At 42.9% G+C, this 25,335-nt stretch overlaps 1 protein-coding gene across 1 annotated transcript in view; it reads right to left on the bottom strand.

Annotated features, from left to right (window-relative positions):
- The window catches only part of SYT9 (synaptotagmin 9), a 227,098-nt gene that overhangs the window by 148,428 nt on the left and 53,335 nt on the right, over nt 1-25,335 (bottom strand). Inside the window, exon 3 of the mRNA XM_006163438.2 lies at nt 4,634-4,982. Within this exon, the coding sequence (XP_006163500.1) occupies nt 4,634-4,982 (349 nt within the window). The remainder of the gene's footprint in view (nt 1-4,633; nt 4,983-25,335) is intronic.

Below are 25,335 nucleotides of genomic sequence, written 5' to 3'. Positions count from 1 at the left end.
ATTTCTGTAATTTTATGGATTGCTTAATTCAGAGATAAGGTCAAAAGTCTAAATGTGAGGCTCTGAATGAATGTGAGACATGGGACAAGTGGCAGTCCACCAGCCTCACATCATAACAGGTCTTACTCAGTTTGTAATTTTTGGCCCTTGGCCACTCTTGTCAGCAGAACAAGAGAAAAGTGGCCTGATATTGACCAATATATTCCATCAGTATTCTTGAAAAAAGTGTCTGCTATGTGCCAGGAGCTGCATGCGGGTGGAAAAGGGGAAGGTTATACGGGGGAAATGAAACAGATGTGGTCTCTCTGGCTCACAGAACTTACAGTCTAGAGGACAGGATAGGAATAACAGTCAAATAATCTCTTTGAAGTAGAGTTTAATGTGAAGAAGTTAAAACAAGGCAATGTGAGAGATGAAGAGTGGGAGGGAGGGCCTGCCCCACAGCCTTGTGATTAATGGAGCTGGATTCCAAATGGATGACCAGAGTTTGAGTCCCAGTCCCGGCAGCCTGAAAATATGCTGGACACATGTGTGTGAGTGTCCCAAATCCCAACAGAATGATGAAATGGAGGAGAAGGAATTGCAGCATGACCACTTCCCACTGGGGTACCTTCTTCCTTTCTCTCTGTCTCTCTCTGGTGAGTGCACATGTTCTCTGGAAACTAGAAAAAAAATGAATATGACTATATGGGAAAGAATGGAATAAATTGCAGAAAAGAAAAAAGAGTGGGAGGAAGTGGAGGACAGAACACATATTTTAGATAGGGTGGTCACGGCAACCTTTCTGAACAGGTTGACATTTTAAATAGAACATCAGGGCTGCAGAAGAGCCAAGAATGGCAAATAAAAAGGAACTCCATGTGTGACAGTCTCGAGACAGGAAAGAACTAAGAGAGGGGCTGGTGTCACTGAAGTATAATTAGCTTTTTCCAGGTAAGGTCTCCTACTGAGTCCATGTGAACAGGCTCCTCTGGGGCTGTGTAGCAAGGTGGCTTCAGCCAGGTAGATGACTGAGATTGTTAGGAGCAAACTGTGGCAATATCAAACAGCGCTCAAATAGACCTGACAAGGAATGTGTGGTGTAGTAACTGAAATTTTCATAAAATCAAAGGGCTCTATAGGAAATTTGAGACAGCATAAAAACACACAGTGAACTTTCACCTTGGAATATGGATCAAGAAATGTATTATATGGGAAGGCCATACAATCCTGATTAAGATTCATTCTATTTTGGGGATCTAAGGACTTCCATATATTTGTTATATAGACTTCTATAAAGTTCTGGTATTTAAAAAATTCTAAGAAAATTAAAATATTCACATTCCCAACATTTTAGATCATTATACAAAAGAACTTTCATTTGAACAAAAATATTAATAGAAATTTTGGATGGTTCTAATAATAATTGAGCTAAACATGCTTAATCTTGGAAGAATAAAAGAAAGTCATCCTGACCAGAAACATTCTTAGAAGATATAACAAAGCTGAGCTTTAAGATGTTCCAAAAAGGCACTGGTGTGAGCCAAACACACCCCAGTTGAAGAGGCTGGGTGAGGTAGAGTTTTCTGATGACAGAAACTATGCCAATCACAATGGCATGAGGGTACCCTTGAGTGGGAGCCTAAGTCACACAATGGGCCAAGGAGGTGTCCTAGGAACCCTAAAGCAAGCAACAACATCTGTACCATGGAAACGGAAGCAATAAGAAAGTGGCAGCACTGAGAAGCTGAAAACATAACAGGATGTGCTGGCCCCATAGCACAGTGATCCAGCACTGTATAGTGGGGCCCCAATCCCATGTGGCTGACCAAGGTTTGAGTTCGAGTCCCAGTCCCTGTGGCTTGAAAATCATTTACCCATTTACTATGGGTAAGTGTGTGTACATGTCCAGAATCCTGATGGGATGGAGAAATGGAGAAGACGATATTGTGGCATGGCCACACTCCACTGAGCAGTATTCACTGTCTATCCAGCATACATGACTTCTGGCAATACAACATAATTAAAAAAAAAAAAAGAACATAAAGTGAAAGAAAGGAAGAAATAATAACTAAAAGAGCAGACTGTTTAGAACCATCTTCACAGAGAGCATCTTCTTTTTCCTCAAACATGATAACAAAAATGTTATTTTGAAATGTTAAAAATGTTTTGGAGAGTGAAGAACATTTTGTACATTTTTTTTTTCCCATTTGGTCAGTTAAAGGTTGTGTGTGTGTCTTCTTGTAACATAACATAATCCTTAAAAAAAATTAGAAAACCATTATGGTAAGGCCATGAGACACAGATATGCACTTCCAGACAGAACCCATAAAACTAGGTCAGTAGTAATTTAGTTATGAATGTTTCAAATGCATGACGATGCAAATTGTCACTATTAGGTCAAATGGAGCTGGAAAGAGTTTAGTTTTCTTACAGTAGTACAGATATTACAAAGCCTGATTTGGGTCATCGGAAAAGATAATTAATTACACGCCTCCGAAACTAAGATAAATCTGAACGTAAAATGAATTTTACAAAGATAACTCCTTCATTCTCTTTTTTTCCTTCTGCCCAATTTCCACAAATCAGTGATGATGTTAACTACAGTTTTTCTTTCTTAAGTGAATTCTCTTTCTTTCTTTCTCTTTTTAAAAATTTCACTACAGGGTATATGCATGAGCTGGAGAGAGAGAGAATGAGACAGAGAGACAGAGAGAGACAGAGAGAGATCACCCTAGGGGAGATGGGGAATGGCCACACCACAATCCTATCTTCTCCATTTTTCTCTCAGGACTTTGGGCAAGCATGCACCATGTCTGGCATGATTTCCAAAGCACTAGAACCAGGAAATCGAACCACACAGTCAGTCAAGTAGGATCCAGCCACTTTAAACACTGACCTTTGGGTTGGCCCTGAATTCGATTTCTTGAGATGTATAGTACTAATATACATCTTTTTCAATAAATATTGAGATAATTATAGTGATATTCTTGTTACTGAGTCATTTGAATTTTGGCAGAGTCTTCAGATCAAATCTTATAAAAATAGGGTGCTATTAGTTCTGCCCTGAACTGGAGGGACTCAGGCCAGAACACTTCCATGCAGCGTAGAAAGGAATAGGAAACGATTTCAATGGAGACACCACCTAAAAGGCCCTAACTGTCAAAGTACTGAAAGGATTTTATTATGAATCTGCAACACTGCAGGAACTCCATGACAGCGTCAAACAAGAGCTCTAGTTATATTTAAGTCTTAAATTTGAACAGAAATCCTAGTGATAAAATCTGAGGACTTTTTCTAAATCAAATGGCAAACAACCACCCATTTCCTCACAGAGAAATATTTTAGGTTTAGCTCTTTGATTCAGAATTGGAAATGATGCTAAAATAGGTTTCTGAAAAAAATTAAATTATAAACTGTCACATTCCATCCCACATAACACGAATGAGCAGAGTCTCCAGGATAAACTTGATTAGCATAAAAAAGGATAAAATCTTATTTCTGTTTCTTGAGAACAAATGAAAAAGATTTTTAAAATATAGCCCTACATTATATTTGTAATCTCCACATGATAGCACATGTGATGCCTCTCATTATCACTCAAGCAAATATTTTCATTTTAAAGGAAGCTGCTTCCCAAGTGAGTCTCTTTTCCTGAAATCTCTTATTGAAAATGGGTTTTCACAGCCAATGATTTAGAACTGGCTGTTTAGCCTCAAAGAGACTTTTGTGTAACATCTGAATCTTGAGAGACAATGATGATTGTCTCAAGGACAATGATGATGATAACAGCAATACTAAAAGCTAAACGGCAGCTCATGTTTTGGATCACTTACCTGGTGCAGACCTGTGCAAAGCACACATTATCAGGGCCTGCTGGAAACCACTGTAAGTGGTCCCCTTACTATAGCTCTTTCACGGAAGAGGAAATGGACATGGACAGAGGTAAATACGTTCGTCAATGCCACGCACATAGGAGAGCCAGTTCATCTGACTTCAGAGCCCATGCCTTTGACCACTGCAGTATATTATGTCTTGCTGCTCAAGAGCACAACACATCCAGACAACGGAAAAAGATAGAAACTAGGCCTGGGCCTCTCAAAAGCTTAAGACAGATAAACACCTCTGGCCACACTGTGGGGTCGGAAGAGAGCCTATGTGTGATGGATCGCTAGTGATGGATCGCTAGGTTAGGTCAGAAGCATGGTGAATAAATAGTCGCACTGCACTAGAAGGGCAGCAGGGAATGGTGGTTAAGAGCTCAGATTTATTTATTAATTTATTATTTATTTACCACAGGGTGTGTGCATTTGCCAGAGACAGAGAGAGGAAGAATGGACCCCGACAGGGGTGTGGTCAGGTTACGATCCCTTCTTCTCCTTTTCTCTACCCTGCAGAGATCTGGAGCATGCACAAACACATGCCCAGCATGTTTCCCAAGATACCAGGGTAGGACTCCAACCCCAGTCAGCCACATGGGGTTCAGCCCCAACAACCACCAGGCCACAGCGCTGGCCCAGGTACTCAGATTCTTGTGTTGGTTGAACCAGCACTCAAGTCCTGACCTAGTGCTTATTAATAAAACAGACAGCTTTGTTACTTATCTCCTTGAGTTCCTTCTACTGGCATTCCGAAATGAAGGGGTGGTACTGACCGAGCTGACGAGGTTGGTTCTGTAACTTGACGCTGCACTCGGCTGCCATGGGCACAGTTCTCCTGGACCCCCGTCTGGGTGGAGAGGGGAATATCAGGGGAGGTGTGGCTGATCCTCATGGAGGAGTCAGGGCAGGGAGTGGGAGACTCTAAGAAGTCTTCGCTGTTCTCCTGCTCATTGGTCTCCGTGTCCGTGTAGTTGAGAGGCTCCTGGTTGTCTTTGCCACCAGAGAACAGGCCTCGTTCTCGCCACGGGACCCAGCAGAGTTTCCAAGACACAAAGAGAGACACGCCAAACAGAGCGAGACCACAGGCAGTGACCACAAGGGTCAGCAGGCTCACTGAGATATCTGCAAGGAAGCAAAGGTCAAAGGTCAGTGTGATGGCTCCACCTACGTTTATCTATTGCACAGTGTAGACAGAACGACCTGCTCACCCATTCATCCCTCAGAAATCAAGTATGGATAGTCAGGCTGGAGCAGATGCTGGTACAGTGATGAAGAAGATCCAAACACAAACCAGGGAACCACTGAGCAAAAGTACAGAGGTGGTAACAAAACACACCGGCCATGCTTAGAAATAACCAACAGCCTGCTACGACAAGAAATGGGGTATAGTCAGGAGGACTAGGAATGTCCTGTAAGTCAAAGAAGACTCTCTCCTATGTTTGTATAAATCATTCATGGTTTTGAACAGAGCAGTTTCGGCTGACCTTAAAAATTACCCTGGCATCTCAGAGAGCTATACAATATAATTTGGCAGTTAAGTCACAATATTTTAAAACAAGAGAAACTAGAGTGGCTTTTCAATTTTTTTTGAGAGTTTTTTTTGCCAAAGGGTGTGTGCACTTGCCAGAAAGAAGAGAGAGACAGAGAGACAGAAAGCGAGAAATCACCCCCCAGGGGGGATGGTCATGCGGCAATCACTTCTCCTTCATTCTCCTTTTGGGATCTTGGGTATACATGCACACGCGCCCGGTGTTAGTTTAATCCATCGGGTCTGGGACTTGAGTTGCAGTCGACTACATGGGAGTCTAATGATGTAGCCATTAGGTCATCTGCTAGTCCCACTAGAGTGGCTTTTTTCCTCCTGTTTTTTATTAAGGGTCTACACAAAATGAAGCTCCTGTCCCCTGTGAATTTTTCAACCTCTAGAAACCTGCCACTCACTGCTCAGGTGCTCAGGACTCAGGGCGGACTGCTATAGTTTGGTTTTCTCCAGTGGCGACCCCTGAGACTAGTATTCAAAGGCAAGTGGTTTATTTAGAAGCTGAAGGAAACAGGTAGGGCAAGTAGGGTAAGGAGCCTAGAGAAGGTGGTCAGTGATGGTCAGTTACCACACTGGGAATGAAAGGATCTACATACCTCAGAGTCATCTACTAGGGGGAAAGAGCCTGGGCTGCTTACACACTCCAGGCAGTGATTTGAGGATATCTCTCAGAGGGCATTTTTAGACTGCAGCACAGATGGGAAAAGTGAGCTTCGGTGGCCAGAAAAATCCCACCCTGGAATCAATGCAGATGTTGCTCTGGAGGTCAAAAGGCATGCACTGGAGTGGGAAGGATGAGGGCTACGGCAAGTAATGACATCACCTGCTACATGGACCTTGGCCCCATGGCTTCAGTGAGGTTGGACAGCAGCGCAGAATCCAATGGCTGCTTTTAACATCCAGAACATAGACCAACCTCCTCCAGGCCTCCACCCTGTCATACAGTAGAGCCAGGAAGGCTCTTAATCACCTAGACCTGAACTCATTTCTGGTACTATGGTGACTGTAAGTGACTTACTTTATTTAAAGTACACCCCTATCTCCTCCTGTTGTGCCCCACTACACTAAGGAGCATCTGGATTCACCCTCCAGACCTGCCTCTACTGTCCTTCATTAATATATGCATAGCTTCAACCAAAGCTTTCTGCATGCCCACTACATTCCAGGCACTGTGCTAGGCTGTATTTATTTATTTATTTATTTATCTATTGGTGTTTGCCATAGGGCACATATGCTTGAGCCAGAGAAAGACTGAGAGAGACAGAGAGAGGGAAGTGAGAAATCACCCCCCACCCCAAGTGGAATGGCCACATTGCAATCTCTCAGTCCCTTTTCTTCTGTTCTTCTCTCAGGATTTTGGGGATGCACACACAAGTGGCCAGCATGATTTTCAAACCACTGGGCTTGGGACTCAGATTGCAGTCGGCCATGTAGGAATCCAGCACCTTAATCACCATGCCACCTGCTGCCCCCAGTACTCATGATTTTAACTGTCCTCAGCAGCATCAACACCCTTTTCTGTGACAAGATGCATTTTTGCTAAGATAGGCGTGGGAACCCTCATGCAAGTCACTTACTACTGAGTCAAGCTGAACACCACCACCCGTGCATTTTTCAGCATAACCCTTTATCATTCTTATGAAATGATTCTTCATTAAAAACTGCTCTTGAGAGAAAGTTAGCTGCCAGGCTGGTAACAGATCTAACGTATCTCCTCTGTGTCTCCCAATCAGTCTTTGCCCTTCCGGTGAAACAATGCTGTATCTCTGAAAACACTAGGGTTCTAGTTTCAACATGGGTAACTGAGCTAAAATCATGGTCATGTTTGTCTTCTCAAATCCCACTGAAGTGGAATATGCAATGGAGAACAAGGAAAGGCATCATCCATCCATCAGCGAACCAGTACCTGAGGAATTTCTAGAATTGGATGAAAGCAAAAACCTTTGTTCAAACACTGAGTGGAAATCGAAATTCAAAATCCCAGATCAGAGCTGGTCCTATAGCACAGTGGCTAAGCAGTGCATAGAGGAAACCAGACGCCACATGACTGACCAGGTTTGAGTCCTGGCACTAGCAGCCTAAAAACTGAGCATGCATATGTGTGTGTGCCCAGAATCCTGATGGGATGGAGAACCAGAGAAAATAGGATCATGGCATGACCAGGCACCAGTAGGGGGAGGTTCTCTCTCTCTCTCTCTCTCTCATTTGTGCATACACACACTCTCAGGCATTAAAAAAAAAAAATCCCTAGGTGCAAAACAACAAGGGCAAGGATAGGGGCTACAGCAGAAGGGAGTCAGTGGAGACAAAGTAAAAGGTGTCAGAAACCGTATCTCGTAAAGCCCCAACATGAGGGAAGGGAGGGCATGGTCAGATACCATGCTCTATTTGGCTCTGACAACTCACACAGTGGAGTGGAAAATGTGTTGGTGCAGACTTTCTGTGGTGGGTGGTGGTGCTGGAATTGCAGGGGAGGATGAGACCCTGTCCCAGTTAGCCAGAGTGCCACAGCAAATATTTATGCCTCTTCTCCAACCCCTCCATTAGAATCTAAAAGCAAAGCAGGCTCCACACTGCAGTGAAATCACTTAATACATTTTGTAATCCAAATGGAGGCAAAACTCTGTCCCTGTGTCCTGTAAGTCAGTGCAACTCTGTCCTGACAGAGAAGTGGCTGGGAGAGCATTGGCTGAGAGAGCTGGAGGAGGGGCACAGTGTGATGTGACAACTGCATTATGGGTGACTGAATATCCACTCTCCCTACTGCAGCACTCCCCTCCAAGGGAACAGTATAAATCTCAATCCCATGATGTTGGTCTTCGTCATTTCATTGCTCTGGTCAATGAAATATGAGTGGACATAGCTCATGCCACCTAGGACCAGAGGACTCTTGGGCTCTCAGTTTTTACATGAGAAGGGCTCTCACATTAGAACTGACCTTACAGCCTAGGTACCATGCTAAGAAAACTTGGGACCAGCAGTAGCGTAATGGCTATGTCACTGGACTACCACATAGTCGACCGCAGTTCAAGTCCCGGACCTGGTGGCTTAAACTCACGCTGGGCGTGAGTGTGCGTGCCCAAGATCCTGAGAGGAGAATGGAGGAGAAGGGATTGCGGCGTGGCCATCCCCCCTGGGGGGTGATTTCTTGCTTTCTATCTCTCTATCTCTCTCTGTCTGGCGAGCGCACATGCCCTATAGCAAAAACCTCTCCAAAAAAAAGAAAAAGAAAAGAAAACTGGTGACACTGGCCCAAAGTCCAGAATGAAGAGAAAATATAAATGTGCACAGCGGCCTGGGGCAGAGCTACAGCTGATATGTGGATCCATGGGCAGAACCTAAATAGTCAGTGTTTTGAGTCACTAAGATTGTGAAGGAATTAGTTGCCATGGCAAAAAAGTTGACTGACATATGTGATTATATATTTACTATCCAACTTGAGATACTTTTAAGAGGAAAAAGGAGTTATACTGATAATTAGATGGGGATAAGATACTTAACCAAGGATTGTCTGGGGTAAACTAGGACACAGGGTCACCATGGACTTAAAAATCCCATCTAAGCTTTGAACTCATTGGCTTAGTGCAACAAGGCCTCTCAGGATTCACTTGGCATAGACACCATGGTACATAAACTGAAACCTTGGTTCACTTTCACTGAGCCACAGGTCCTGAGTCAGCTCAAGGACTACCAGCTGACTGGTTAGGTGACTACCAGGTCTTACACTCAAAAAACAGCTTCCTCAGAAGTTCAGTCATGGGGGATCCATGAGAACAAAGACCTTGTCCATCTCATCGCTCGGTGCTATGTATCCACAGGTGCCTGGCACAAGTCAGCATCAATGAATGAGGAAGCCTGTCCGAGGGGTCCTAAAGCCAACTGCATCATCTACCTTAGATTAAGATTATTGAGCTTGTGGCCTGTAAACGTAGGAGGAACTAGCCACATTCATTGTCACTATAGATTTTTTTTGTGCATATAGTTACAAAAAAATGCTGGCAAATGGCAAGTCATTTTCACACAAAAGTGCCATATGAGTCTGCAGTGAAGCAGACAATGCCTGCTGGGAGAAACCAACGGTGACCAACAGTGCCACACCAGCCTGGACTTGCACCTCTGTCCTGACAGAGAAGTGGCTGGGAGAGCATTGGCTGAGAGAGCTGGAGGAGGGGCACAGTGTGATGTGACAACTGCATTATGGGTGACTGAATATCCACTCTCCCTACTGCAGCACTCCCCTCCAAGGGAACAGTATAAATCTCAATCCCATGATGTTGGTCTTCGTCATTTCATTGCTCTGGTCAATGAAATATGAGTGGACATAGCTCATGCCACCTAGGACCAGAGGACTCTTGGGCTCTCAGTTTTTACATGAGAAGGGCTCTCACATTAGAACTGACCTTACAGCCTAGGTACCATGCTAAGAAAACTTGGGACCAGCAGTAGCGTAATGGCTATGTCACTGGACTACCACATAGTCGACCGCAGTTCAAGTCCCGGACCTGGTGGCTTAAACTCACGCTGGGCGTGAGTGTGCGTGCCCAAGATCCTGAGAGGAGAATGGAGGAGAAGGGATTGCGGCGTGGCCATCCCCCCTGGGGGGTGATTTCTTGCTTTCTATCTCTCTATCTCTCTCTGTCTGGCGAGCGCACATGCCCTATAGCAAAAACCTCTCCAAAAAAAAGAAAAAGAAAAGAAAACTGGTGACACTGGCCCAAAGTCCAGAATGAAGAGAAAATATAAATGTGCACAGCGGCCTGGGGCAGAGCTACAGCTGATATGTGGATCCATGGGCAGAACCTAAATAGTCAGTGTTTTGAGTCACTAAGATTGTGAAGGAATTAGTTGCCATGGCAAAAAAGTTGACTGACATATGTGATTATATATTTACTATCCAACTTGAGATACTTTTAAGAGGAAAAAGGAGTTATACTGATAATTAGATGGGGATAAGATACTTAACCAAGGATTGTCTGGGGTAAACTAGGACACAGGGTCACCATGGACTTAAAAATCCCATCTAAGCTTTGAACTCATTGGCTTAGTGCAACAAGGCCTCTCAGGATTCACTTGGCATAGACACCATGGTACATAAACTGAAACCTTGGTTCACTTTCACTGAGCCACAGGTCCTGAGTCAGCTCAAGGACTACCAGCTGACTGGTTAGGTGACTACCAGGTCTTACACTCAAAAAACAGCTTCCTCAGAAGTTCAGTCATGGGGGATCCATGAGAACAAAGACCTTGTCCATCTCATCGCTCGGTGCTATGTATCCACAGGTGCCTGGCACAAGTCAGCATCAATGAATGAGGAAGCCTGTCCGAGGGGTCCTAAAGCCAACTGCATCATCTACCTTAGATTAAGATTATTGAGCTTGTGGCCTGTAAACGTAGGAGGAACTAGCCACATTCATTGTCACTATAGATTTTTTTTGTGCATATAGTTACAAAAAAATGCTGGCAAATGGCAAGTCATTTTCACACAAAAGTGCCATATGAGTCTGCAGTGAAGCAGACAATGCCTGCTGGGAGAAACCAACGGTGACCAACAGTGCCACACCAGCCTGGACTTGGGTTTACAAAAACCTCAGTGTGCCATCTAGTCACTACATTTATACTTTTCTCCCTATTTTTTTTTTTTTTTTTCAGAAACAAGTACTAGAAAACTACTCTGGGATCACTAAAGCCAATACTCTCACTTCAGATCTAGGACCTCAGAAAGGGAAGAGGAAAAGTCAGCATAGACTAATTAAGAAAGCTTTATTTAGGGGGCCAGCAAGTGGCAATGGTAGTTAAGGGGCTGGATTTACACATGGCCAACTGAGGCTCAAGTCCTGGACTTGGTAGCTTGAAAATCATGCCAGGTGCATGTATGTGTACCCAAAATCCTGGGAGGAGATTGGAGGGGAAGGGATTGCAGTATGGCCATGTCCCCTGTGGAGTAATTTCTCACTTTTCCTCTGTCTATTTCTGTCACTCTTCAGTGTGTGCACATGCCCTATGGCAAAAACCAAAAATAAGCAAATAAACAAAAGAAAAAGAAAGCTTGATTTAGAAAAAAAATGTTATTTCTTAAGTTAGGTGCTAGGTACACAGCCACTTGCTTTATTACTAATTTTTAAACAATGTGTACTCATTATATGAACCCACTGTCACTTATGGCATGTTTCATTACTAATTGAAAAAAACAGACATTAAAAATAATTGTAAGATAATTTTTCTAAAAAAATAGGAACAGTGTCATTGGTCCTTTTGTCCAAGGTCAAGGTAATAATAAGATATTCATTTGAGGATGAAAGAAGGCAAATAGGAAACCAGTTCAGATCCATATACCTGGAAGTGTTGCTATTTGGAGGGTGACTGTGCATGGAACTACCCAGAGCTACTGTGGGGTACATCTTCCCAAGGGAGATGTAAAGTGGAATGCCCTGCAGTCAGGCCTGGTCATCAAAACTACTTCCATTGGGCCTAGCCACAGGACATGGTATACTGCAGCAAAGTTCATAAAGCCCAGATACAACGCACCATGATACCTCAAGGCATAACACACCATGATACTTCTAGACGCAGCTGACACCCCAGCTAGACACCTATAATTCTAGGGGATCCCTGTATAACTGAAAGAAATAGACTTGTTTTGAAATACCAACTGTTATTGGCCAAAGTGAAAAACTTCAACATACCTACTCTTATGGATGAGAAACTTTAGTTGTTCCCCTACGTTGTGAATGGCTGGGAAGAACACAAGAACAGACAACAAAAGAAAAGTTACAGGACAAATAGGGCACATCAGCAGCTCCAAAGGAGTAACTAAACTGAGCCAACAGAATAATGACCCTGGACATGAAGCAAATTAATGCAAGAGGCAAATTAATCTGTGTACTGAGACTTATAAAATAGCAACTAAGAGTGAGAACCATGGTTATAGCAGTAACCAGAAGGACACCCTTGAGATTCTGTCAACTCTAGAGGTAAAATAACATGATGGCTGAAAAAAAAAAAAATCAATAAAGGTAAGGTCAAGAAAAATCCTGACTGGACCAGTAAAGCAAAGACTTGGGACAAGCAGGTGGCATGGAAGTTAGGGTGCTAGATACCATGTGGCCAATTATGGAGTTTGAGTTCTGGACCTGGAGGCTTGAAAATCACTCAGGGCACATGTGTGTGCATCCCCAAAATCCTGAGAGGAGCCTGGAGGAGAAGGGGTTGGGTTGAGGCCATCATTCCAGGGAGTGATTTCTCACTTTCCCTCTCTCTGCCTCTCTGGTGAGCACACGTGCCCTATAGCAAAACTAAAAACAGTACTAAAAAAAATAAAAATAAAAATAAAAAAGACTCAGATAATTTAACCAAAACATATGAGATATAGCATATGCATCTAGGTGGTCTAATATTTAAGTTTTCCAGCAAAATGAGCACAGAAAAAAACGAAGGTTAAAAACAAAAACAAACAAACAAAAAAACATTCAATTCTCAAAATTAAAAGGGCCCACTGAGAACCTATAACATAATACTGAGACTAGCAGATGGCATAATGGTTACATTGCTGGATTCCCATGTAGTTGGTGGCTTAAAACTCACGCTGGGTGCATGTGTATGCGAGCCCAAAATCCTAAGAGAAGAATGGAGAAGGGATTGTGGTGTGGCCATTCCCCCTAGGGGGTGACTTCTTACTTTCTGTCTCTCTGGCAAGTGCGCGTGTCCTATAGCAGAAATCTTTCTCTCTCTAAAAAATAAATAAAAATAACATACTACTACTTTAGGTATATTCTCATGAAATTTCAAAACATAAAGATTAGAAAAAATTATAAAATTTAAGAGAAAAAACTTAGGCCAGCTGCTGTGGTAGAGCAGTAATGAAATACTCTGCAATGCTAAAGCCCATGGGAAGGTCCCGGGTTCACACCTCAGGGCAGCCCTCTACATGACAGGCATGTGTGCATGCCCATGATCCTGGGGCAAGGGCTGGGGATCGATTGTGGATGAAGACCCCATTGGGGCTATGACTCTCTCTTTATTTCTCTGTGTCTGTCTCTCTCCCTTTTTCTCATAATTTAAATAAACAAAGGAAGATAAAAATAGTACGAACATAAAAAAGTCAGAACCATATCAGCACTAGACATCTTATCAGAAACAGTAAATAATCCTCATAGCACAGCAGTTAAATACTTAGGGAACCAGATCTCTCAAACCCCAATCCTGGTGGTTTGAAAAACACTCTGGGTGGATATGCATGTGTGCCCCACATTCTGATGGGATGGAGAAATGGAGGCAAAGGACTTCCGTGTGACCACACCCTACTAAGGGCTCTCCCCCACCCCTAAGCAATAAAAACAACAAAGAAACCATAGAAAATGGAATAATGCCTGTAAATGTCTGAAAAAAAATTCCATTCCACGTAGAATTCTATATTAAAACATGCTATCAACGAAGTAAAAAGACCGAAAAAGTCATTTTTAGAGTTGCAAAAAGTCAGAAAAATTATTTTATATGTAGCTGTCATAGGAAGTTATTTGAGGATGAATGCAGGAAATTAAAATGAGACAGGAACATACAATATACAGGAAAAATTCTACTCTACTTGACACTGAGTGGAAGGAAGTCCCAGCATGGGAGCTGAGTAACAGGCCTAGAAAGGAACCAGTCCAGCCTGGAGCAGGTACAGGATTAATCATGATTAAGTATCTAAGAACCACTCAATTAAGAAATACTTATGAGACAAAGAAAATGTGAACTGGGAATGTAATGATATTAGTGATTATTTTTAATTACTTTTAGAAACAATAACTGTGCTATAGATATATTTTATAGATACATTTGAAAACATTCACATGCTATTACTTCTAGAATTTGTTTCCAATTACAGATGAAACAACACTGACCATGAGTTGATAATTATCCCAATTGTTTTGAGTACATGGAGTTTATTACATTATTCTTTCTACCTTTGAATATGCTTGACAACTTCCTAATAGAAAATAAGAATAAACTATGTTTGGGTAGGGGGAAAGTGTTGATCCCTGACTTCAGCCTTAGACATTCCTATTAAATAGGTCTTGGATGAGGTCCAAAATCTCCATTTTTAACAAACATCTCAAATGCCAGATGAATCTGACACAGATGGCCTATAGGTTACACTGAGTAAATCTGACGCTGTGGGTGTGTGCATGTGCACACATGCAACATGTTCTGGTTCAAAACACAAGCTACTTTCCTAATTCTAAAACAACTGTGTCTTAGGGACCTAATAAAGATAACACTGAGAAATTTAGTTAAGAAATCAGGTCGTGGACATCTTGAGGATATCAATGATGCCTTGTAGGAAAAGTATAATATAATTAAGAAGAGGAGACAGGCAGGACCAGACAGCCCTGATGAAGAGATAGTAAGCATTTCAGGAAACTGAACCAATGAAGAAACACTGTACTAGGTAAAAACCTAAGGAATCATCCAGAACAGTCCATGTCATAATTCTGTCATCAAAATTCCTTTCATGTAACTAGAGAACCTTCATTACTACTTCATTTTATGAATATTTTAAACTTCATACAATAGATATGTCTTGCTTTTACAGTTTTAAAAAGATGATAATATTGCCATGAACCTAACACTGCTCTAAAAATTAAGTCTATCAAATAAAAAAAAAAAATGAAGGAGGAGGGGAGATAGAAAAGAAGGCTGAGTTCAAACATCACAACACTCTGGGATTATCCACTGCAGGAGAACTTGGCTCCAATGCATCTCAATAGCCCAAAGGACACCTTCCAAATGCTAATCCCGAAACATCCTAGATAAGAAGCATGTAATAGATTTTATGTTAAAATGAGGTGCTCTGGTGTTTAAAAGATTGAACGTAAGTTCTCTGGGAAATGCAGTATTGCAGAAACATTGCTCTTTAATTATACCATAGGCACCATAGCACAGTAGTTATGAACATAGGTTCTAGAATCCACAAGTCAAGATCTGCATCCCACCATTATTTGTGGAACCTTAGATGAATTTCTTTGCATCTTGCTTTGTTATAGTGGAAAAATAATAATGCCTACCTCTTTTCTTATTTTTTTTTTGTGAGATGTCTCAGGATTTGGCTGCTCCATAACTGGACTTATCCTTACTACCAATAAAGGGATCACCTTGGATTCTAAACAACTGAGGCCTCCTATGGCTTTAGGTAATGGCTAACATCAAGCAAATATGAGGTGTTCAATAGGAGCTGCTGAACTGCATCACTGAGAACAAGAGAAGTTCCTACTGAGCACCTAGTATTTGCTAAGAACTAAACTAGGGGTACCAAATAAATAAAAGTAGTTCTTGTGCTCAAGGAACTGCTACTCAAGATGATTGTAATAGTGCTATTCATAATCAGAGTACTACCCAAACTCAGAGGTTGGGGGTACCAATCTGGGGTTCAGAGAAGGTTTCCCATAAAACTAAGTCATATTGATATCAAGAAGTGAGGTGTTGCTATAACAAATAACTTTAAAATGTGGAAAGAGCTTTGCAACTAGCTAAGGGGTTGAGAGTGAAACAGTTCTGAGGTACATGCTCGAAAATGTCTGTGATAGCCAGGACCATATTGTGACAGGCAATTATGGTGAAGGCTTAGAAAGAAAAGAGGAGTCCTATAAAGAAAGCTTGTGTTTTCTTAGAGAACTCCTAATTGATCATGAACAGGTTGTTGGTAGAAATATGGATGAAAGGGACCAGTAGGTGGCTTAGTGGTTGAGGTGCTCAACTCCCACATGGCTGACCATGGTTTGAATCCGTGACCTGGTGGCTTGAAAATCATGCTGGGCATGTGTGCCTATGTGCCCAAAATCTCAGTAGGAGAATGGAGGAGGAGAAGTGGTTGCAGCACAGCTCTTCCTCTGAGGAGTAATTTCTCATTTTCTGTCTCTCTTTCTCTGGAGAGTGTACATACCTATGGCAAAAAAAAAAAAAAAAAAGAAATATGAATGGGAGAAACCATTCTGATGAGGCCTCAGACAGAAAAGAGAAAGAGTTATTAGAAACAGGAAGAAAAGTGATCCTGTTATAAAGTGGAAAATACTTGACTGAATTGTGTTCGTATTCTATTTTGTGAGAGGTAGGATTTGTGAGCAACTAAAGATATTTAGCTGAAGTCTTTTCTGTCCAAAATATTGATGATGCAGCGAGGCTCATCCTGACTGCTTACAGTAAAATGAGAGAAGAGATAAATACCTTAATGACAGAATTGTTAAGCAAAAAAGTACTAGAACTTAAAAATTTATAAAATTCAGGACCAGCAGTTGGTTTAATGGCTATGTCGCTGGACTCCCATGTAGTTGACCATGGTTCAAGTGCCAGACCCGGTGGCTTACACTCACACCAGGTGCGTGTGAATGCATACCCAAGATCCCGAGAGGAGAATGGAGGAGAACGGATTGCAGTGTGGCCATCCCCCCAGGGGTGATTTCTCACTTTTTGTCTCTCTGTGTCATTCTGCTGAGTGCAGGTGCCCTATAGAAAAACCTCTCAAAAAATATTTTGGGGAAAAATCTTAGTCAATCCATATTGCATAAAATGAGAAAACATATTTGGAAGAGAGCACTAAGAGAGTGGCCAAGTGATTGTGAAGAGATTAGTATACATGTGAACCATACATTTAATCAGCTACCCAAGAGTGAGAACTGCCAGCTTGAACCAAAAGGGAAGGAGATTGGACAAAATGAAAGGAGATGATCAGATTTGAGTTTTACAGGATGGGACAACAGAGTTATTCAAGAAAAGGAAAGAATAACCTTGAAGAAAATTCAGAGATCAGCAGGGTTGCTTCCCTAATCTCAAAAGGGAGTAGAGGAGGCATTGCCTTGTTTTCAATAGGCCAGGCAGGGAAAGGACTGCCCAGAGGTATAGGTGTGGGGCCACCAGGCAGAACTCTGGAGGTGCAATTCATGCCTGCCCCAGCTCTGAAGGCAGTGTCACAGCCCCAGTAGGGCTAAAAGGCAAGACCTAAACCCCTGTGGCTCTAGAGTAATAAGTCAAAGAGATTTTTTTTAAAAAATTATATCTACTTAATTTTATTCATTGTTATTATTATCTTTTAAAATTTCCTATAGGGCATCTGCATTCACCAGAGGGAGACAGAGAGAGAGAGAGCCAGAGAGAGGAAAAGTGAAAAAGCAAGCCATCGAGTTCAGGATTCAAACCTTGGTCGGTCATGTGTGAGTCTAGCACCTTAACCACATCACCTGCTGGTCCTGCCAAAGAATATTTTTAAAGTTTATTTATTTCTTCTGTGAGCAAAAGAGAAAAGGAGAGAGAGACAGACAGACAGACAAACAGCATTCCTGACAGAGTCTTGATCCACCCCTGATCCACCCTCAGCTTCAGCACACCCTGGATCATGGGCATGCATGTGCCTGGCATAGTCAGGGAGCTCCAGATGTGAACCTAGAACCTTTCTATGTGGGCCAGCCTCACAGAGCACCATGCTTTACTGCTGCACCACCATTATGAGAAAAATTATTTTTGACACTTAGGCCTCATGGAGTTTGCTTTATAGTTCAGACTTAGTTGGGATGTTTTGACCTTCCTTCTTCCTCCCATGGAATGGAAGTGTCCACCCTATGCCTGTCCTACCAATGTATTTTGAAAGCACATTACTTGTTTGATTTCACAAGTTCATAGCTGGAAAAGCATTTTGCCTCAGAATGAATCACATTTTGAGTCTCACCCATATCTTATTAAAATAACATTTAAGTTCATTTGTTTTATTTCTTTCATGAGAGAGAGAGAGAGCACATGTGCACTCATGCAAGAAAGACAAAAAGAAAAAGAGAGAGAGAAAAACAAGCAGCCTCCTGCTATCCAGGATCTTAGGCATCAGCACATTCCAGGTTGACCTGAGACCCAAATTCAAGGTTAGCCATGTGGTTTCTAGTGCTGCAGATAAATATACTACCACCTCCACCAATAAGGTAGGGCCATGATTTAGACAATACTTAATCAAGTGTAGATTTTAGACTTCAGAGTTAATACTGGAATGAGTTAAAGCTTTAAAAAATAATTACTGTATTTTGCACATGAGATGAACATCAATTTTAGGGGACTAGAGGTGCAATGCTATAGACTGAATGTCTGTTTCTCCCCCAACCAACTCCCAAATTCATATGATGAAATCCTAACCTTCACGTCATGGTTTTAGTAAGTGGGGCCTTTGGAGGTAATCAAGTGTGAAGGCAGAGCTCTCATGACTAGAGTTTACATCCTCATAAAAGAGAGTCTAGAGATTTTCTTTGCCCCTTTCACCTGTGAGGACACAGAAGACGACTGATTGTCTATGAAACAGGAAGCAGACCCTGACCAGACACCAAATCTGCAGGTACCTTGGCTTTGGACTTCCTACCTTCCAGAACTGTGAGAAATAAATTTCTATTTCTAATCTATCTAGTCTATGGTATTCTGCTATAAGGGCCCGAGCATACTAAGACACCACAGCTGAGGAGTAAGTCTGACTTATATCTACTTCTGCACAAAGATTAAACCCAGGTCATCTGGCCATGTGGTGAAAAGGCTTCACCAGGAGAAAGGGGAAACAAGGGTTTCTGTCTATGGTTATGCACACTGCAGGGAGCACAACCTGCTCAACTTTATATGGTGGTCCTGGGAAAGAGCGTGTATATTCCAAGGGACCTCGGATCACCTGGGCCACCATTTATATTTTGTGACTTTGGGTAAGACACTGTCCCTTGATGGTCTTCCTCATCTGGACGTCGCCTTACATTCTGTGGGTCTTGTGAAGCTGCCAAACGATCTTGGGTTCACCACAATATCTGAATCTAGGGCTGATGCCCTTTAGAGATAAATCCAACTAGAGGTGAAAAATTGGTGCCATTCTTGTTTTTTATTCTTGCAGCAGACATGAGGTTCTTTTTCTTTTTCTTTTTTCTTTTTTTTTTGAGAGGTTTTTGCTATAGGGCGCATGCGCTCGCCAGACAGACAGAGAGAGACAGAAAGACAGAAAGCGAGAAATCACCCCCCTGGGGGAATGGCCACGCCACAATCCCTTCTCCTCCATTCTCCTCTCAGGATCTTGGGCACGCACACATATGCGCCCGGCGTGAGTTTAAGCCATCGGGTCCGGGACTTGAACTGCGGCCAACCACGTGGGAGTCCAGCGACATAGCCATTATGCTAACTGCTGGTGTCAAGACATGAGGTTCTTAACACTACTCATGGCAAAAATGGTAAGGATTAACGAGCATTAACCCGGTCCTATGGGTCATACTATTATGAAGGTTCGGAGCCAGGTAATCAGACCACACTGCTGCTTTTAACTCTAAGAGGCCCAAGAGGAGTTACAATGAGATTAGCACTGGCAGCAACTGCGTTTTCCTGTGATTGACATAGAAGAGGAAATGTCTGTAATATGACTGTGTTTCTGGCTTTCCAATCCTTTCTTCAGAAAGCTGCCCAGATAATTCTGCCTGTTAACTAAGCAGCTGGCCTAAAATTAGCGCTGAGCGAACACTTTTGGTTGCACCTTCTATTTCCAAAGTGCTGCCTCATCGGTGTGACAGCTCCTCTTCGCACTGGTATCACCACCTCTGCCTTGGCCAGATGGGGCAGGGGCTGCTGGGGCTACACGAGGGCTGAAGATACAAAGGCCAAGAGCTGGATTTTAACTCTTGTCCATAATCCCCACCTCTGCACTTCCTTGCTCCTGAGCCCCCGCTGGCTGCACAAGAAGATTCAGGAGTCATTACCAGGTGAGCTACTACGTTTCCACTTTGTTTTACTCAGTACTCCATCTCTCCAGAATTGATTTAATTAAAAAAAAAAATGTTGATCACCCACTTCATTGGAAGTGCTTGCCAAATCTACAGTGGTTTCTGTGTCGTGGATTCTGGCCTGTGTAAATAGAGACATCCCAATGTGCCAGATTCTTGTGAATAATAGAAAATCTGATGTGAAGGGTTTTAAATAGCAGAATGTTCTGCCTGAAAGGAACACTCTGAAACAAAACTGAAATACAGATGGGGTCAGAGGATAGGCCACGGAGGTCAACAGCCCTCTGTGGTGTGTCCGCAGGAAATGGGAGCCCTGGCCTACGGCTGATGCCATCTACCAATTCCTGTGTTCTAATTCATTTCACTGGCTCCCAGGTTGTGGGGGGCCCAGGGAGAAGGGGAGTTAGCAATTGGAGATCTGGTGTCCAGCTTTGGAATCACTGTGAGGCTGGGTTGCCTACAGCCTCTCAAGGGCCATTTGTCACCTCTATGATGGGGGGAAAGGGGACTCCTCCTTGCCCTGCTATGCACATTTATCTGCATAAAAGCCTGTGCCAGGGCTTCATGTTGTTTAAGTCTGTTACTGCTGTTACCTAGCAGCTCACACACGCCATAGAACCCCTTCCCAAACTTTTCAGTTGGCATCCTCTCCTAGGCTGAATCTGGTCTTGCTTTGACCCTTGTTCATCCTATGGAGTAAGCCTAAAAGGCTGCTGAGAACCACCTTTGTGAAACAGAAAATACCTCAGAAAGCAACGTCCAATGTGAAAATGCTTCCTGCCACTGGCTCTCCTGAGGAGTGACCTTTCTCCAGATGCTCCTGGTTACATCTGTCACTCTCACTTCTCCACTCAGCGGAATGAGTTACTCGATAGAAAACTCAGAGCTCCATCCTCCATGTCCCCTCTAGTCGACATCCTCCTGCCTGCACAGGGCATGGGACAGTGTTGGGAAGTCTGTTGTTGCTCTGGACCCCAGAATTCAGCAGACTTTCTCTGGTCCTTCCTCGGGCCCAGGTGGATGCCATCAGGATGGGCCTGATCCTCAGGCATACGGCCTGCTGAGAGCAGACTGCGCACACGCTCTCTGCTAGCCGTGCCTACGCTGGTCTGGGCAGAGGTCTCACAGGCTGCTATCGCCATAAAGCGAGTTACACAGTGGGGGGATTTTTTTTTTTTCAGATCACAGCAGTTGAGGAAGGGTACAGGATATATAAGGAAATGACCTGGAGACGGTGTGCGGGTTTGTAAACACATTTAAGACAGTCCTTAGAGCCTTCTATTTTTTTTTTTGGAGAGATTTTCACTGTAGGGCGCGTGCGCTCGCCAGACAGACAGAGAGAGACATAGAGACAGAAAGCGAGAAATCACCTCCCAGGGGGGATGGTCACGCCACAATCCCTTCTCCTCCATTCTCCTCTCGGGATCCTGGGCACGCACGCACACGCGCCCGGCGTGAGTTTTAAGCCACCGGGTCCGGGACACGAACCGCGGTTGACTACGTGGGAGTCCAGCGACATAGCCATTACGCTAACTGCTGGTTCCCGAGCCTTCTATTTTTTTGAAGAAGGGAACAGAGCTCCTGGTGAACTGTTGGGGCCAACAGGTCAATGAATTTTGCGTAAAAGTATTTGCAGGCTGTTCAGGTTCTAGGCATTTCAGTTTATAATTCTGTGTTTCTAAAATAGCATTTTGTCATTCAAATTAGAAACTTAAAAAAAATCCTATACTCACATAACTCAGCATTAATATTTGATGCTCTTTATAGTCAAAGACTCTTCCAACATCTGACTAATATTGAAATTATGTTCTAACATTTGCATTTTAAAAAACATTTGCTATAGGGAGCATATGCTCACCAGAGAGAAAGAGAGGGCACATGAGAAAAGATTCCCCAGGAATATGGCCACACACCACGGTCCTTTCTCCTCCATTCTCCTCTCTGGAATTTGGGCACACATATACATGCACCTGGAATGTTTTTCAGGGTATGAGACTCAAATCATGAAGTCGGCCTTGTGGAATCTAGCTGCCTTAACTAGCAGGCTACAGCTGGCCCCAGCATTTGCATGTTAAAGCTTCAATAGGGAACTGTGGAGGCTTCATTTACCACTCGAAATCCACTCTCTGCCTTGCTTTGGCCCATGCAGGTCTGGCCTAGAGTCCATAAGACTATCCTCTGGATAGAGTCCATATGACTCTATCAAGAGCCCCCCTAGCCTTTGGCTTCTGTTGAGTTCAGCCAATAGGAGGCGCTCATGGGAAACTGGAAGATGGGTGGCAAGAGCAGACTGACAGGAGATAGTGATTCCCTCAGCTTTCTTCCTGCCGAGTCACCTTGTTGTATATGTCTGTCCACTAAAAGCCACAGCTCCTTTTCTAGTGGTTGAGGCTTTTGGGTGCTGACTGTCCCCTCCTACAAAGGGACTTCAAAAAGTTCATGGAAAATGGAATTAAAGTATGACTTCATTTTGGTGCAAATTTTTAAATCCATGCATAGTTTTTTCATAATAGGTATACTCTAGGAATTTTCTGAAAACCCCTCTGTAGTACTCCACTGTTCTTTGCTGGTTTCCTTGACTCTTAACCATACCTTCATAAAAGGTCCCTGTATTAAACTCTCCTCAAATTACCTACTTTGACCATGTCGCCTGTCTGCACCGGGACTCAGAATGATTCATGTAAAATGAGTTGTTTTCTATTCTAGGTCTCATTCTAGCCACCTGAGTGACCTCAGGGAACCTGTCCTCACACTGGGCCTGAGCTCCTTAAAGTACAAAATGAGATGCAACAATGTGGCTGGGCCTTACCTCGTATTTGAGATCTCATATTCCCAATTTGTGTGAGACATTCTCTCTCTAAATTATCTTTTATAGCCCAGTGTACTGCCTGGCATACAGCAGGCACTCCAATGTAATGAACAGAAAATTCTAAGCCATGCTCATTTCCATTTTATATCCATTCCTTACACCACTCAAAACTGTGCTTTAGGAAAAGAAACTGCCAGAGAAGCCACGTGTTGAGGTATATATACAGCAGGCAGTAAGCAGTTACTTATGCCTCATGGTTGAAAATGATGGAATGTTTCACACTCCTCTGAACATTTTAGACTCCGTGTTGGCTGTATAGTGTAGTACAGTACACTATAGTATGGTAGAAGGATTAGTGCTCTATAAATAGGCACTGTTTATTTGTTTATCTTTTTAATTGCCAAAAGGTGCATGACACACCTTTTACAGAGACAGAGAAGGCAATAGAGGGAAGGAGAAGAAGAAAGTACCCTTCAAAGAGTGGTGGTCATGCTACAATCTCTTCATTTAGGCCTGGTGTGTTTTGTGGGATCTGGCTCCCTTAACTACTAGGCCACAGGGCTAGCCCCATCGTTTACATAATTAACTTTACAACACATTGCATTGAGCTGCCACTCATGAAGATATTATATTATATATCTGGGTGTAGAATGACATATACAGAGTGTACCAGAGAGGCTAAACTTTCAGGAGAAGCTCTAAGAGCCAGATGGTGTCTCCAGGCGGTCTTGCTTTTATAGCCAATACTAAGCCTAGTAGAACCCTCCTAAGAGTTTCCAGTCACAAGGCTACCTAAGGTCAAAAGAGAGAGTGGACTCCTGTTCACATTCTTCCTAACTTTTTCTTTCTCTGTCTGATTCGAGCCCTGGTCCTCATGGATCTACCTGGACTAAAAGCACAATCAGGCTTAGGCTATTGACAACTGGTTGTAAGCATGGGCTCTTGTGTCTTTAACTGTCAATTTCTACAAACGAGAAGACTTGAAGCCAATTTCCTTTCAGCAAATATTTCAAGCTAGTGGGATAAAGATGGTTTCTTTTAAATTGCTAATTCTCATCAGTAGTCATGCAATAAATTGGCATTTATTTATCACTGAAATGATTAATAACACTGGCATATGACTAAGAAATGTAGAAACTGTTCTGAGAAGCATTGATCAATATAGAAAAAAATTCTTACAATTCTAATTTAACTTACTCTTAACTCTAACTAGGATATATAAGGAATAGCAACTCTTCTCCAAAGTGTCCTGAGGCCTGCCGTCCCTGTGAGTTACAGAAGCTCGGCATAAGGGGCAGTGGCCAGAGCTACAGCTATGAGCAGGCAATGATGTTTATTCTTAAGACCCCAGAATCCTCACTTCTTTTTAAACCAAATAGTTGTTTTTTTCACAGTTTACAAAACTGCAGTAGACCCGCCCTATAGCCCAGTACTTAAGCGAGTCAGATCTCATAGGGCCAACTGTAGTTTGAATCCCAGGGCTAGGGGCTTGAAAAATACACCAGGCATTTGTGCATGTGTGCCCCAAATCTGAACAGGACGGAGAGATGGAGGAGAAGTGGGGATTGCAGCACAATCATGCCCCATGGGAGGGTGCTTTCTCCCTCTGTCTCCTGTGAGTACATGTGCCCTCTGACAATTAAAAAAAAAAATTGAAATACTTAGCAAAATATATATATAACATAAAATTGACCATTTTAACCATTACAACGTGTGTGGTTCAGTGGTGGCATTAAACACATTCATATTGTCATGCGACCATCACCATTGTCTATATTTAGAGCTTTTTCACCACTCCACACTGACACTCTGTACCCATTAAATAGTAATTCCTCCAGTACCCCACCCCCTAGTCCCTGGGAATCTCCATTTTGCTTTCTGTCTCTAAATTAAGCAGTTTGTTTCATTTTAATGGAAGGTGGTCACTAGACAGGATCACCACCTCGCAGAGATACAGAGAGAAGAGCTGGAGCAGAGTGCACAGGCAGGCCACCCCCCAAATGCCGAGACGAAAGAGAAGAGTCTGAAGCTCATCTCAAATGACACTCTGGACACTGAGGTGAAATGGGAGCTTCAAATGGGTGTTCTTGTTTTTTAACATTCTCCAGATCCTCTGACTCTGGAGGATGCACAGAACCTTCCACACCCTTCTGAGCTTTCATCAGCATCCTGTGTGACTAGGGGTCCAGTCAGCCTTGCATGAGACACTCTATACAAAGACGGACTTGAAACAGAGGGTTTCCTTAAATATCAAAAACACGAGCATCAGATACAGAAACAATGAAGACTCCCAACAGCAGCAATCGTGAGGGTAGAGTTCTAACACTTAAAGGAGCAGAAGAAATTAAGGCTGTATCACCAGCAGCAGATCAG

This window comes from Tupaia chinensis, unplaced genomic scaffold (assembly GCF_000334495.1).
Source record: "Tupaia chinensis unplaced genomic scaffold, TupChi_1.0 Scaffold142134_1, whole genome shotgun sequence".
In the NCBI taxonomy this organism is placed as follows: Eukaryota; Metazoa; Chordata; class Mammalia; order Scandentia; family Tupaiidae; genus Tupaia; species Tupaia belangeri.
This window is presented reverse-complemented; position numbering and strand designations above follow the sequence as displayed.